This window comes from Echinops telfairi, unplaced genomic scaffold, assembly GCF_000313985.2.
Source record: "Echinops telfairi isolate 266 unplaced genomic scaffold, ASM31398v2 ScPeMD7_3533;HRSCAF=4204_0, whole genome shotgun sequence".
NCBI lineage: Eukaryota > Metazoa > Chordata > Mammalia > Afrosoricida > Tenrecidae > Echinops > Echinops telfairi.
In genome coordinates, this window is record NW_022107431.1 from 62592764 (window position 1) to 62607982 (window position 15219).

Genomic DNA, 15219 nt, shown 5'->3' on the forward strand with positions numbered 1-15219 from the left:
GGGGGGGGCGTCAAAACAGCATGGCTCCATCATCCCCAAGTTACTTAAAGATTTTATTGGGGTCTGAAAATTTTCATTCTATACCTCTTGATGGTAACAGGATATTTTCCCTTAGCAACAATGCTGCAAGTAAAGTTTCTGGATAGTGAAAAGAAAAGAAAAGAAAAGGAAGAAGAAAGAAAGAAATTTTTTTAACCATTATATGGCCACTTAGAAGATTTCACAAGGTTATGGCGTTTCAATAACATTCACAAGCGTTTTCCCCCTGTGGAAAGGACTTGTGCATTTTTAATTGACACTTGACTCACCTCCTCCCTCCAGTTCACCACTTAATCTCATCCTCGAATTTCTCCTATTTCCACCGAAAAGGTTTTCAGGCTCTTGGCGGTAAAAGCGAACCAGGAGCTGCTCGTCTACTTGTAAGCAGGAGTTGCCTGGTTCATGAGACTCAGGAATGCAGGTGAAGTAAGGGATTTGTGAGGAAATAAGAGGGCAGAGTACGGATTCTCAGTGTTTGCTGGCCCAGTAAGTAATGCACAGCCGACATTTAAAGTAAATGTATTATCTATGAAGCAGATGAAGGGAAACACTACCAGGGCAGTTTTCCAAAATTTGCACAAAATGGGAAGGGAATGGGACAGGGAACAATTGTTCCAAGCAAGGAGTCAGCGAGGGAACTAGGTGGAAAGGCGTATCTCCTCAGATTTATGTCATGGACATCACTTAGTTCTGTTTCAGAAACCTTTCTTTCTTCTGCGGTTAATCACTGTTCATAAAGTACATAGATATGTATTTAGAAGGGAAAATAAGCCCCAAATGACCATTTTCTAAAATACTTTACTATCATCACCATGGTATACTACCTAAAAGTATTTAAATAACCTATAGTCTATTTTGCTCTTTGAAGAACATGATCAAATACTCTCTCTTACCCTACCTTGTGATTTTTCTTAAAAATACATGATTTACAAGTTTAGCTCTGTCCAAACTCAACCCTAAAGGCTATCTAAAATAATCACCTGGGTCCAACAAGATTTCAATGCCTCTAAGCTTTTAGAGCCCTGGTGCATAATGGTTGTGTGTTGGGCTGCTAACAGCAAGGTTAGCAGTTTGAAACCACCAGATACTGGTAAGGGAAAAGGTGAGAATTCCCACTACTGTGAAGAGTTACATTCTCAGAAACCCACAGAGGGAGTTCTACCCTGTCCTGTATGGTCACTATGAGTCAGAATCAACTTGATGGTAGTGTGATCAGTGATTAGTCTTTTTCAAAGCTGTGCTTTGGTATTTTTATTAGTTATGGAAATAAAAAATAACCTGAAGCATTTGTATAATTTAATCCCCAATTGTTATCTTTTAAATAAGGAAGTTATAGATCATCCACATACTAAATCAAACACTAACTTTTCTTAAACCATTTACAAATTGTCCTCAAAAATGCTTTCTAGTATTCATACTTTTTCCAAATTGATTAACTAACAGGTCTTTGATGGCCTTTCAGTGTCCTAGAAAGCAGATTTCACTTCCTATATGTGATGTACATTAAAAACCAAAACCCATGGCCATTGAGTTCATTCCATCGAGTTCATAGCAGCAGCCAGACAGGACAAAGGAGAACTGCCCAGGGAGCTTTCCAGGTGGTAGCAATCAGTATGGGTGCAAGTTTTCACATCTTTCTTCCGTGGATGGGTTGGTGTGTGTGAACTGCTGGTTTTTGGTAGCAGCCAAGCTACTACCAAGCTAATACATCACCAAAGCTTCTTTCTAAGTCCATTCCACATAATGATTCTTTTAATATTTACAGGGAAACTAAAATTTAGGTACTGAAAAAACCAAGACCCTGAGATGTTAAGTGACTTGCCCAAGCTTCAAAGAATAAATTGAATGCACTGCCATCAAGTTGATTCCAAATCGGAGTGGCTCTACCTGACAGAGCAGAACTGCCCCCTGTGGATGTCCCAGATTGTACATCTTTCCAGGAGTAGAAAGTCTCCTCATCTTGCTCCTTCAGAGCAGCTGTTGGTTTCTGTCCTGGAGGTTAGCAATCCAATATGCAACCCACTATGCCACCAGGCCTCCTTGCTTACAGAGCCATTAAATGACAGAACCACAACTCTAACTCAGGCAGTCTCGCTCCAAAAGCTGCAAGCATGATCCCAATCCCCTACAACTCTTTGCAGCCATTCACTCATTGAACATTTATTAACTGCTGAGAGTGGGCCAAGCACTTTGCTAAGGCCTGAGCATAAAAAAGACAAAAGATTCTTGGGGACTTATATCTTAGTACATAGTAGAAAATAATAAGTAAATTAAACTGCAAGCTCAATGTGACAACTCTGCTTAAGGGAGATGTCTGGGGGAATTTTAAGACACCATCCAGAAGAGAACTTCATGATAATCGTCTTCAGTTGTATCTTGAATGTGCATTTCTAGAGAGCTCCATGTTCAGTCCTTAGTAATTCACCTCATGAAACAGACAGGATATTGTTATACCCAGTCACAGATAAGGAACATCTTAGCAAGGGTGCCACACCCCCTCTATGGGAAGCTGCTCTACAGAACCCAATAGAGATCATTTGTAGGCTGCTTGGGGATTTACCATGGCCTGAAGAAAAAAAGATTGCCTGGAACAGCCAGATCCTTTGTGAAGCTGTTTCCTGAAATTAGGAAACAGGTGGGCCAGTTACTACTAAGAGTGTCAAAGGATAGAGGGCAGCAGAGCCACGTGCACACTGAAATGACAAAACAATACAGGCCGTGGGTAGGAAAAGAACAAAGCAGTCTCACAGAGAGAGCCAACATTCTATGAGCAGCACCCATGCCAGTAGTCCCTGGAGGAAGAAGTCTGAGAAGCCCTCTGGTCCTATGGCTTTCTGCTCTGGTTCCAGTCGACTCAGAATCCTACAATAAACCCCACTTTCTATACTGCAACCTAGGGGTTGTTCTTTATAGTCAAAAAGCAATTCCCCAAACAGGATGTGGAAATGAGATGATGCTTCCAACTCACAACACAGAAATTAAATACACAGTGAACACAGTTATGGGAAAAACTCCAGATAAGGTGCATTATGCTTCTGTCTTATAAGACAGAGTAGAACTGCCCCTGTGCAACAGCAAAACTGTTACTCTTTACGGGAGTAGAGAGCCTCATCTTTCTCCCAAGGAACGGTCGGTGGTTTTGAACTGCTGACCTAGTAGATAGTAGCCCAACACATAACCACTACACCACCAGGACTCTGTACATAGTCAAAGTAGTAACAAAACCCAGTTTCCATAGTTCCTGTCTACTTCTTGCAAAAAAGATTAAACTTGGTTAAGCAAAAATTTGGTTAAACAGAAAAGGTTAAACCAACTCAAACCAACAGAGAAGTCAAGAAAATGTGTCATCAGAATTATCAAAATGGTATGAATGGGCTTGGGGCTTGCACGTAATTCTAGCCCCAATATAAGAAAACAATTAGTTCTTATGACATGCCCCTGCTGGATGTACACCCTCATGAAGAGATCACTGAAGATAAGGTGCCATATCAAAGAATGGTGAAGAAACTAGATAGTGCCTGGCTATCAGAAAATACAGTGCCTGAGGTCTTAAAGGCTTACCTTCATGCAAGCTGCCATCTAAGTTAGGAATCAACTAAGTCTACATGAAAGAAGCATACCAGCTTGTGTGAACCAAGGATTGTAAATAATGAAATACAAATCTGCAGGCGGGAATGGTATAAGAGCTTAAATTGTGCACACCTGGTTTGGAGAAGGCTATGGATTAACAGTGACTTTGCAGCATACATACATGATTAAGCCTCCAGTGAATTCCTTCTGAAAATAGAGAGAAGTGAAGAGCCTTATTATCAGAGAGCATTGTAAAGTCAATTATGGCAGATGTAGTTAGGTTAAAATGTATTATCTTGTCATTTGGTTTCCCTTTTGACCCATTGTTTCCATTAAAAAAAAATGAAGGGGAAATACATGTGGATTAAGCTTCTGGTGAATCCCCTCTGCCATAGACCAGGGATGTGGAACAGCCTTGGTACTATGCACAGTATATTGGGAAGTGGATTACTGCAGTTAAAATATAACACCTTATCATTTGACCTCCTTTTTGACACATTTGAACTTTGCTCAACTTTTTAATAATTTCTGTTTCTTTTAAATTGAAGTATTTCTGTTTTACTTTGTTATTGTTGTTAGTTTAAGAAAAAAAATGTGGTATGTTTTTCTGCATTTCCTGAAATGCAGGATTGGTGAATCTACAGAGACTGTGACTGGATTAATGGTCTCTTTGGGTAAAGCACCATCCACTCTGTGGGAGAGACGGAGCTTTCTACTCCTGTAAAGAGTGACAGTCTGGGAAACTCACAGGGGAGTTCCACCCTGGTCTTATGGATCACCAGGAGTTACAACGCCTTGATGGAAGTGAGTTTTAAGGGCTTTTTGATTGTTGTTCTTGAGTTTTGAGTTTTCATGGCAGAAGAAGACAAGGGCAATTAGGGAATTAATAACAATGTGTACAAAAAACAAAAAATGATCTGAAATTGTTTGTGATTATGATTGTACAACTCTTCTTAGAATGATTTAACAATTGAAATGTATGACGGGTGAATTATATGCCAATAAAACTTCTAAAAAACATGAACCAAATATACCATATGCTCCCTCTGCCCAATCTTCACATGATAGCTCTATGCATCCCCACTCTCAAAGAACCTGATTTCTCATTAACTCCTCTTCTCAAAAGAAAACACAGCAACTTTTCCAAGAAGCCATGCCATCTCAAAGAATTAGGATGTCATGAGGGCTCTGGGTCAGTTTTGCGTCATCCAGGATAGGAATTCCCTAAAGGGAGAGTTTCGGGAGAAGAGTTCATCATGCCTGGCCACCACTTTCCTCCCCAGATCAAGTGTGAAGATGATTCAGTTCTCCCTTTCCACCTCCTCTTTCAGCACCACCACCCTCCCCACCACCACCATCAGCAACATCCACCACCCTACAAGAGCGTGTGTGCATACGTGCACACGCGTGGGAGCATACACACGTTAAGGCTTCAAGTTTCTGAAGCTCTGGGATCTCTCCGTGATACAACTAAGGAACCAGAAGGCAGTCTTCTAGGGACTTGAGCAGAACCAACCACAGAGAATGAGCAGAAAGCCCATGGGACTTCTGTTTCCATAATTGTGGATTTGGCTTCTAAGAAGCTGGGTTCTTGTTCTAATGTCTGGATAAAACGAATGTTGACAGCTATAGGGGGATTCAAAACGAGAGGAAAAAGTCTAATTCATTTTTAATAGCCCAGTTATTAAATGCCATTTAAGCCTAACAACCACACAGGCCAGTAGCGATCATGTGCATCTTGTCAATTTTTGACAGCTCGTTTTGCAGCAATGTTCTCAAAGTCTGATAGGTACTGCGAAAGTAAAGCACACAAGGGAGAAATGATAAACTTTAAGTGCAAGCCCCAATTAAAATGAGGGTGGACAGTGCATCTGTGAAAAATGCAGTGTGCCACAGAAAACAAAGCTTTTGGTAGGATTTTGTTTTTATGGATTTGGGGGGGGCGGAGAAGGAGAGGGTGCTTTCTTTCTTTTATGTTTTAAATCCTTGTATTTGCAAACTATTCCACAAAGATGACTTTAAACAGGTCCATAAAAATTGTAGCCCTCCGATGAGGTCGTTTAAAAAAAGTCACACTGCAACATGATAAATGGAGGAAAAGTTCCAGTTGTCAAGGGCTTATCTTGCTCGGGTCCACAACCAATGCTCAGGGAAGCAGCAGTTAAGCGATCAAAAGACGAGTTACATTAAGTAAATCTGCTGCACAAGACCTCTTCGGAGCACTGAAAAGCACAGGTGTTACTATAAGAACTAAGGTGCCCCAGACGCAACCCATGGTATTTTCAATTACCTCATATGCGTGTGAAAGTCAGATACTGAATAAAGAACACCGAAGAAGAATTAATGCATTTAATTTGTGGGGCTGGAGAAGAATATTGAAAAAATGAGGAGCTGATGCCAGGGACTTAAGTGGAGAGCAAATGTTTTGAGAATGATGAGGGCAATGAATGTACAAATGTGCTTTACACAATGGATGCATGTATGGATTGTGATAAGAGTTGTATGAGCCCCCAATAAAATGATTTTTTTTAAAAAGTACCATGGGCTGGTAAAAGGACAAAGTGATCTGTTTTGGAAGAAGTACGGCCAGAGTACTCCTTTGAGCTAGGAAGGCAAGACTTTGTCTTACATACTTTAGACATATTGTCAGGAAAGACCAGTCCCTGGAGCAGGACATCATGCTTGGTAAAGTGAAAACACAGCAAAAAAGAGGGAGGCCCTCACAGAGATGGATTCGACCGTGCGGCTGCAACAGTGGACCGAAGCATGGGAACAAGGGTGAGGGCCGTGCGGATGTGGGCGGGGTGTCCTTCTATTGTGCATAAGGTTCCTATGGGTCAGAACCAACTCGATGGCACCCAACATCAACTACCTCCAAAGAAAGACTTGCTCAGCTCGAATACTGGGTGGCCCTTCAATAAGTCAAAGGAAAAATACAAATAAGATATAGATGAAAACCATATTCTAAAATAATCAACACAGTAAATGAAATGAATATTTTACCAAAAGTACTTGGGCCAGAATTTAAGGAATAGATTACTGCAGATACAATTACACATAAGGGCAGAGTTAAAGAAATGTATTTGTCACTCAACTCTGTAAAACTAGAATGAGGAAACACGTGCTTTAAGGGGAAAATACAAGGAAATGTTAGTTCACAAATAACAGCCGCATTATAAAAATCATTACCATTCTTTCCTTCACCAAAAATATCCACAATTTAGAAGATACATGATTTTTGATGAAAATAACTTATTAATGCTAGACTATATCTATAATATATATATTTAATTTTTGTCTGATTTGTGTAAAAATTTTAACCTCGTCAAGAAAGACAGTCATGACCTGCCCTACATGCTACTCTCAAAAATGGGTTTCTAAATTGTTTGCTCACAACTTTGCTTTGGATCATGTCTAACTCACCATCCACCCCATTCCCCCATGTACCCTTTTGGGAGTAAGTCCTCCCTAGTTCATACATGGGAATGTAATCATGACAAATTGTTGTGCACCAAAAACTTGCAGTAATCTTTCATCTCAATTGCTCGTATTGCACACATCAGGAAATCTTACCAGCTCTAACTTTAAAAGATGTCACAGTTTGATATATCTACTAGCAAAATCACAGAAACTCTTGTCCATGATTGTGGTAGTTACTAATTTCATGTCAACTTGATATATATATAAAAGTATAAGGATGGTATTCAACTTGTCAATCAGATCATAGCCAATGGTGCCTCCTTGTGGGCGTGGCCTTTTCATAAGAAGGGCCCAGGGAGCCTCCTCCTCTCTGCCCTCATCTGCCGGCCTACTGGCCGTCCTGACAGCTGCAGGAGCACCGCCATGTTTCCATACGACCTAGGATCCATAGGACTTTGCACCCGCCGGCCTGTGATCTTCCTGCACTCTGTCCTTGCCTGTGGCTGCATGGATCTGAAGAGGGACTTAAGGACCTATCAGAGTTAATGAATTTGAGTTGGACTAGGCTGGGGTGTTTTCTTGATATATAATTACTCCTGGATATAAAGCTCCTGCTTTTCTATTTAAAAAAGAAAAAAAAAGCCCTTTCTTACACATACATGAGTGTGACTGGATTTGTTTCTCTATTCAACTCAGCCTTACACAATGACAACATTGGCTTCACCCCGTAGAAAATGCAACTCAGTATCAGATTATTCAGTAAGCAAGTTTAGATTTTAAAAGTACCTTGGTTATTGTTGGTATAGGCTTTAGATGTTGGGACAAGGGCAGATGACTCAATAAACAAGGCAAGCACTGATATCTTTGTGCTTACTTACTAGTCTATAGAATGAACAATGTCATATTGTTTCACCATATCAAAGCCCCTCCTTCTACGCATGGTTGGCATTTGTCACCCAACTCCACAGCACTTTCCTGAATAATTAAAGTCTATTTTCAAATTTATAGTGCCTAACAGGGACAGACCATGTGCATTACATTGGGTAAATCTGCTGCACCAGACCTGTTGAAAGTGTTGAAAAGCAAAGATGTTACTTTGAAGACACTACGGTGTGTCTGACCCAAGCCATGCTATTTTCAATTGTCTCCAATGGATATGAAAGTAGATATCGAGTAAGGAAGACTAAAGAAGAATCGATTCATTTGAATTACGGTGCTGGCAAAGCATACCTGAAAATACCATGCTTACCTTACTTACCCAATCTGCTCCTGCTCCAACTTCCCAGGTAGAGACCAGCAGCCAAAGGGACTTCTTAAACCTAAACTTTCTCTTCCCTCCAGTGCTCACACCTGGCCCTGCCCTGTGAAAACCAATGTCCTCCAGTGGTCAGCAAGGCTAGCAGTCTACTTGCCCCTCCTTGGTTGCTCCCACCTGGCCCCCCAGGCCTTCTCCCACTCTCCTTCCAGCCTGCCCTCTTTGCTCATACAAGCTCAAGGCTTCTGCACCCTCTCTGCCTGGAAAACTATTACCTTACCTTTCCCCCTGAGACCGCTCACCATTCCCTTGGCCTGCTGCAGCTCTATTTTCCACTCTGCACGCCCATTTCCCTCACAAGACATACACAGGTGTCTGTTCTGGTGCCCTCGCAACCTGAGAACTACCTGACATACAGTTCCACTGAATCATCTTTGACTTAAGGAGACACCATTTGTGTCAGAGAACTCTGCTCCATGGGGTTTTCAGTGGCTGGTTTTTTAGAAATTGATTGCCAGGTCTTTCTTTCAAGGCACTGCTGGATAGGCTCAAAGCTCCCGCCTCTTCAGGAGCAGGTGAGTCACAATCCGAAGACCATTCAAACGTAGTAAGAGCGCACGACTTACACTTAAAATGACTGAATTTTCAAGTAAGTTTATAGAACCAAGAAATGGGTGAGACTTGACAAAATTCAGGGCGTGGCTAAGCATGTAAAGATGCCAGCCCTTTCCCCCTGGACACACCGGGAGAAGCAGCTCTGAATGGAGAAGGGGAGTTGTGGAGGTAACAAGCAGTCTGGCTGCCAAAAGATCTAAGAAGATCACCACATTCCATTTTGTCATAAAAATGCTTACAGACCCCTAGGCAGGCCTGCTCTGTGCTGCTGTCATTCATTCAAACCATAAATGTTCTCAAGGACAAAAAGGACATTCTCCCGGACTTTCTGAGGCCTGAATTCTTACATCCTGGTGAATTTTAAAACACATGGACCATGGTCACAATTTTTAACATATTAACAAAATTACATAAAATCTACTCAAACTAGAAGAATATGTTCTAAAGCTCAAAAATGTATTTTATTTTATCTAAAGTTTATGAAAGTAACAGCTAAGAACTGGGACTGGTCTAGGGCTTTATATCGATTGCTCCACTTCACTCTCCCAATGAAGTCAGTACGATGAGGAAGCTCAAGTGACAAAGACCAGAGGCAGATCCTCCAAGGACAGACTGATGACCCCATGGGAAGGCAGGCAGGCTAACTGAAGAGTCTAGCTTTTCAAGGCTTTTATCAGCAGGCTATGGGTGCTTCTTGGTTCTTCCAGGGCTCTCTTTATCCAATACCTAATGCAAATGGGATCCACAAAGTAAGACCTTACACATTAGATGTCCAAGATTTCTTTATCGAAGGCATAAGCTTACCTAAACTCAAAAACTTACTGCCATTGAGTCGATACCAACTCATAGCAATCCTACGTAGGTAGCTGGGTTTATAGGATTAAAATATCTAATGTGGAGGGGGGATTTCCTTGGCAATTAGCACTTATCAAATGAATGAAAGGAGGATACAAAACCAACAGCCTGCACTGGAGATCTCCTTGCAGAGGGGTCTCGGGGAAGAGACGAGCCAGTCAGGGGGCAACATAGCAACGATGAAAAATACAACTTTCCTCTAGTTCCTAAATGTTTCCTCCCCACTCCCACTATCATGACACGAATTCTACCTTGTAAGTCTGGCTAGACCAGAGGATGTACACTGGTACAGATAGGAACTGGAAATACAGGGAATCCAGGGCGGATGATTCCTACAGGACCAGTGGTGTGAGTAGTGATATTGGGAGGGTAGAGGGAGAGTGGGTTGGAAAGAGGGAACCCATTACAAGGAACTATATGTGACCTCCTCTCTAGGGGATGGACAACAGAAAAGTGGGTGAAGGGAAATGTTGGACAGGGCAAGATATGACAAAATAATAATTTATAAATTATCAAGGGTTCATGAGGCAGAGGGAAGCAGGGAGGGAGGGTAAAATGAGGACCTAATGCTGGGGGCTTAAGTGGAGAGGAAATGTTTTGAGAATGATGAGGGCAATGAATGTACAAATGTGCTTTACACAATTGATGTATGCATGGATTGTGATAAGAGTTGTATGAGCCCCTAATAAAATGATTTTTTTAAAAAAACCCAACAGCCTGGGGGAGCAGGGAACTAAAGGGCAGATGATATCAAGACATGCAAGGAGAAAGAGAAGGTTTTCAAACTGTGGTAGCAATTGTACAATACTGCTTGATGTAATTGATACGATACGATATCTGTATGAGTTCGCAATAAAAAGATTTGGGGGGAGGATAAAACAAACAACAGCATCGTTTTTCTTAAAATAGTGACGAAGTCAAGAGGGAATTATAAGAATAGATAAAATTCAGAATTCTTTGAAAACTGGCTTTACAAAGGGAAATACTAAGAAATTCATTTCAAAATTAACATGCAAATAAAGCTGACCCACTGTGGGTGTCTGAGATTGTTAACTGTCTACAGGAGTAGAAAGCCCAGTCTTTCTACCAAGGAGGTGCTGGTGTTTTCCAACTGACGACCATGCAGATCAATACACCACCAGGACTCCTAAAATACATATTAGATAATTTTATGAAACGAACTCAAACTCGCTGCCATTGGGTCCACTCCAATTGACAGCAACCCTCTAGAAGAGAGGGGAAGTGGCCCTGTGGGTTTCCTAGACTTTAACTCTTTACAGGAGCAGAAAGCCTCATCTCTCTCCTTCAGAGTGACTAGAAGGTTTGAACCGACAACCTCTGGTTAGCAGCCCAACAGGTAACACAGAGCACCTTACTAAGTTTGACTAAATAGGTTATTAAAGTGCGTATTACTTGTTGCTGTTGTCCTAAAGGTTCAGCAAAGCAGTTCCATCTCACCGTGAGCCTGTCTACTACAGAGTAAAACCCTGCCTGCTTTTTCACCCTCCTCTCGGCCTTGCTGTGGTTGGCCCATTGTTGCCGTCACTGTGCCAGCATCTCCCTGAGGGTCTTCCTCGTTTTTTGCCGTCTACTTGAGCAAGCGCTATGCCCTTCTCCAGAGAGCATGAGAAGAAATCTTGCCATCCTCACTGGAAGGAGTGTTCTGGCTGCTTTTCTTCCAAGACAATTTTCCTTTCTTCTCCTGGAATTCTGTGGTAAATATGAGATTCCTCAGCAACATCATAACACAAAGGTGTCCGTTTTTCTTCGGTCTTCCTTTTGCATTCTGCAGCTCTTGGCTATATAGGAGGCAACTGAAACTACCATCACTTGGTTAAGGCACACCTTAGTCCTCAAAGTGACTTTAAAGAGGTCTTTGGCAACAAGGATGCCCGATGCAATACAGCATTTGATTCTTTGCTGCTTCCATGGGCCTTGATTGAGAATCCAGGTAAAACAGAAGCCCAGACAACTCCAATTTTTCTCCATTTATTTTGGTAATGTTGCTTCTGAGTCCAGTTATGAGAACTCTGGTGTTCTTTATGGTAGGGTGTAAGCCATACTAAAGGCTTTGACTGTCATCAGTAAGTATTTAAAACCCCTAAGCTAGGTTGTGTCACCTGCATTTCACAAGTAACTCCTAATGCCATGTCTTCTTCACATGACCCAGCTTCTTGAATTATTTGCTCAGCCCGCATAATTTAGAAGAGACAAAATCTTATGATAAAATTGAGACTTCTGCATTTTCTCTAAACAAACTTCTGCCCATGAGTTGATCCTAACTCATAGGGGCCATAGGGGACAAAGCAGAACTGCTCCCACAGGGCTTACAAGGCTATTGACACATCTTTCTTTCAGTGACCAGAAGTGGGCTCAAAACACCAACCTTCCAGTCAAATACTTCAATCACTGGGTCCCAGGGCTCCGGGCACTTCCTCTGGATACCCCAAACGCATTGCCATAGAATTGGTTCCAGGTCACTTTTAAATAGGGAGGGAGCCCACAGTCTAAAGCTATGTCTTTTAAAAAGTGTATTGGTTGTTTCTTTTTGCTTGTTTTGCCTTAAAAGCTATTTTAAAAAGCTATCAACCCTACACTGTGGATCTACCTCCAAAATGCCAAATCACCAGCTGATCAATCAGCTAGAGTAAAGCCCTGTACACCAGGATCACCTCTCCCACCTCGTACCCCACACACCGCCATCATTCCTTGGTAATACTGACTCCATCTGAAAGGAGCCCTAGCGGCAGAGGGGGTGATATGTGGGGCTGCTAACCACAAGGTCAGCTGTTTGAATCTACCAGCCACTCTCGGGTAGAAAGATGAGGTAGCTTGCTCTTGTAAAGACTTACAGCCTTGGAAACCCAAAGGGATCATGCCACTCTGTCCTATACGGTAGCTAGGAGTCAGAATTGACTCAATAGCACGGAGTGTAGTTTGATTCTTTTTTGGATTCTATTTGACTCTAAAAGCTCTCCTCCGTCTACCCATCCCTAATATTGCAAGCCTTTCAAAGCAAACAAGATTCCTCCCCAAATAATGATAAGCTTATTTGATATATGAGTCTATGCTTAAGAATGAAATATAATGAGAACTCCTCTCCCTCTTTCTTATCCCCCCCGCCGGAGTCTTCAAGCCAGGATCCTATCTTATTCAGTCAAATAAAATAACATTGTCCCGAGATGGGATCCCCAGGTGGTATAAATAGTCAACACTATGCTGCTAACTGAAAGGCAGGTTGGGTGTCACCCAGAGACACTTCTATGTATAAAAAAGCACCCGTTGAAAACACTACAGTACACAGCTCTAGTCGGATATACATGGATCACCATTAGTCTTCATCCACATAAGGCAACTGGTTTATGTGCTAGTAATATGGCAGCGTGTGAGGGCAGGGCGGCTTTTGGGAGCAGACCCCTGATGCTACAACCCCAAGGAAACTGCCCACCCTGCCTCTTTGCCAAGCTTTAGCATGGTTGAGCATGGTCCATTCCTCTTTTGTTCTCTCAACCCATTCACCCCTAGGCCACCCACAACAAGCTGCAAAACTGTAAACACAGGCTGACCAGTCTCCAGAGCTGAGGAAGCAGCCAGCAGGCAAAGTCGTACACCTGCAGCTCTACAACAACGAGTCTTCAAAATTAAATGAGAGGTCCAGAGTAAATGTCCCTCAAAGTCCATCAGACTCTTACGAGCCCAGATCCAAGATCCAGATCCTTGGGCCCACCCATCCCAGCTTAAGGTCATGTGAGAACATGCTGAGTGTGCATGCACATTTCTGGCAGCCCCAACTGCCAGGGTGCTACTGTTACAGGCTTCCTACTGCTGAAGGGTTCCCAAGGCAGTACAGTGGATAGAAACACTTCACTATTGTTCACAGGGAAAAGAAACAAACAAACCTAATTCCCTTATCATGGACATGAAGGAAAGACCAAGCAATAATTCTCTTTCATCCTCAGAAATGAACTAACCCAGTGGAATACATACTTAGACTGCTATGTGGGGGAAAAAGTGGAGGTCACCCTAAGGGTCTAGCACAGAGCCATCCCTTTGACTTTCCCAGACCCCACCTCCATATTTGGAGATTTTTTTTAAACAAAGTGAAAAATGGCATTTTCTTCTTCCCTGAAGGCAGAGATACAAGGCACATAAGAACAAAGAAGGCTTTATTATCACATTAAACATTGAGGAGGAAGCATGCTTATTTACTGATAACTCTGAGGTTAGCCTTTGCTTTCCTAAACTGCTCGGTTTAGGTCAGCGTTTACATTGAAATCCCAGACTGGGGGTTAAAATGCTGTGCCAGTGGCAAGGTCATGAAGGGAAGAGAGGAAAGAGGGAAAGGGGCCCTTGGGAAGCAGAATGAAGTGGAGAGAGAGAGAGAAAGGCACTCTGTACTGCAGTGGTCTCAGGAACATTTGCCCTCTGCGCCCTTAAAGTGATTCAGCAGTAACCCCCTGCCAGACCCTCCTTACAGAAACTTCTTCTGGAAAGCCCCGGGGGCAAACAACAACAAAACCGCATACTTTTACAAAACATTGTGAAAGATATTTCGCAGGCTAGTGTCTTGTGCTTTTTGCCTAAGAAGTTCCTTCAGCAAGGAGAGAAGGAAAACAAACCAAAACAAAAACACCACCAACAACAACAGCGCTACAGTCCGCCACCTCCCCGCGCTCTTGGCAGCCTTGCCCAAGGTACAGTCCAAGGCCTGTACCCAGAGCCCATTCAAGAATTCCACCTCTTCGGAAGTGTTTCAAACACAGTCACTTGATCTTCCAGCATTTGCAAATGCACCTGCTAAGCAACAAGTCTGATAGCCACAGGGCCATGCGTTCCTCCCCGTCTGCACCAGGAATCCCATGGGCTATTTTCATATTTCAGATTTAGAGTTGTGACCAGAAACACATTTTTAAAAAGCCATACAGTTCAGTTGCTGCAATGGATTTAACTTTACCTGCCCAAGTTGTCTCTCTCCCCAGACCAACTTCCCGGTCACTTTTCCTGTCTTGGTGCATAAGGAGGTTTTTGTTTTGTTCAATGCCAGGGCTTACCTGGAGGTGTCTTCGTCCCCTGCCTTGGCATGGCTCGCCCCCACGGCCTGGTCCTTGCCGCTGGGGTGGTAGGCGGTCAGCACAACCCCCTGCGAATTGGAGAGCCAGCTCATGGTGAGAGAAGGGGCATAATTTCTGCGATACTGACAAGAGAAGGAAAGAGAAGTTCCTGTCTTGCCTGGCAACTCCGCTCATTAGCATCTGCCAGCTCCTCCTCCCGGCCAGCGATCGACACAGAGAGGGGCGGGTCTCTCCCGGTGAAGGGCTGCAGGGCGCTCCAATTAGAAGCTGGGACTCACAGCCTTGTGGAAACCCGGGGCGATCCCAGTGTCAGTCAGGGAGGCTGGGACTAGTTTGTGGCTCCCCAAGTCCCTAGTAATTCCGATCTGATTAAACTACCAACTGTATACTCGG

General features: G+C 42.9%; 1 protein-coding gene across 1 annotated transcript in view; it reads right to left on the reverse strand.

Moving 5' to 3' along the window:
- Positions 1-14981, reverse strand: part of ARHGAP18 (Rho GTPase activating protein 18) — a 140679-nt gene extending 125698 nt beyond the window's left edge. Inside the window, exon 1 of the mRNA XM_004702222.3 lies at positions 14806-14981. Within this exon, the coding sequence (XP_004702279.1) occupies positions 14806-14918 (113 nt within the window). The 5' untranslated portion in view covers positions 14919-14981. The remainder of the gene's footprint in view (positions 1-14805) is intronic.
- Positions 14982-15219: the final 238 nt, after the last annotated feature.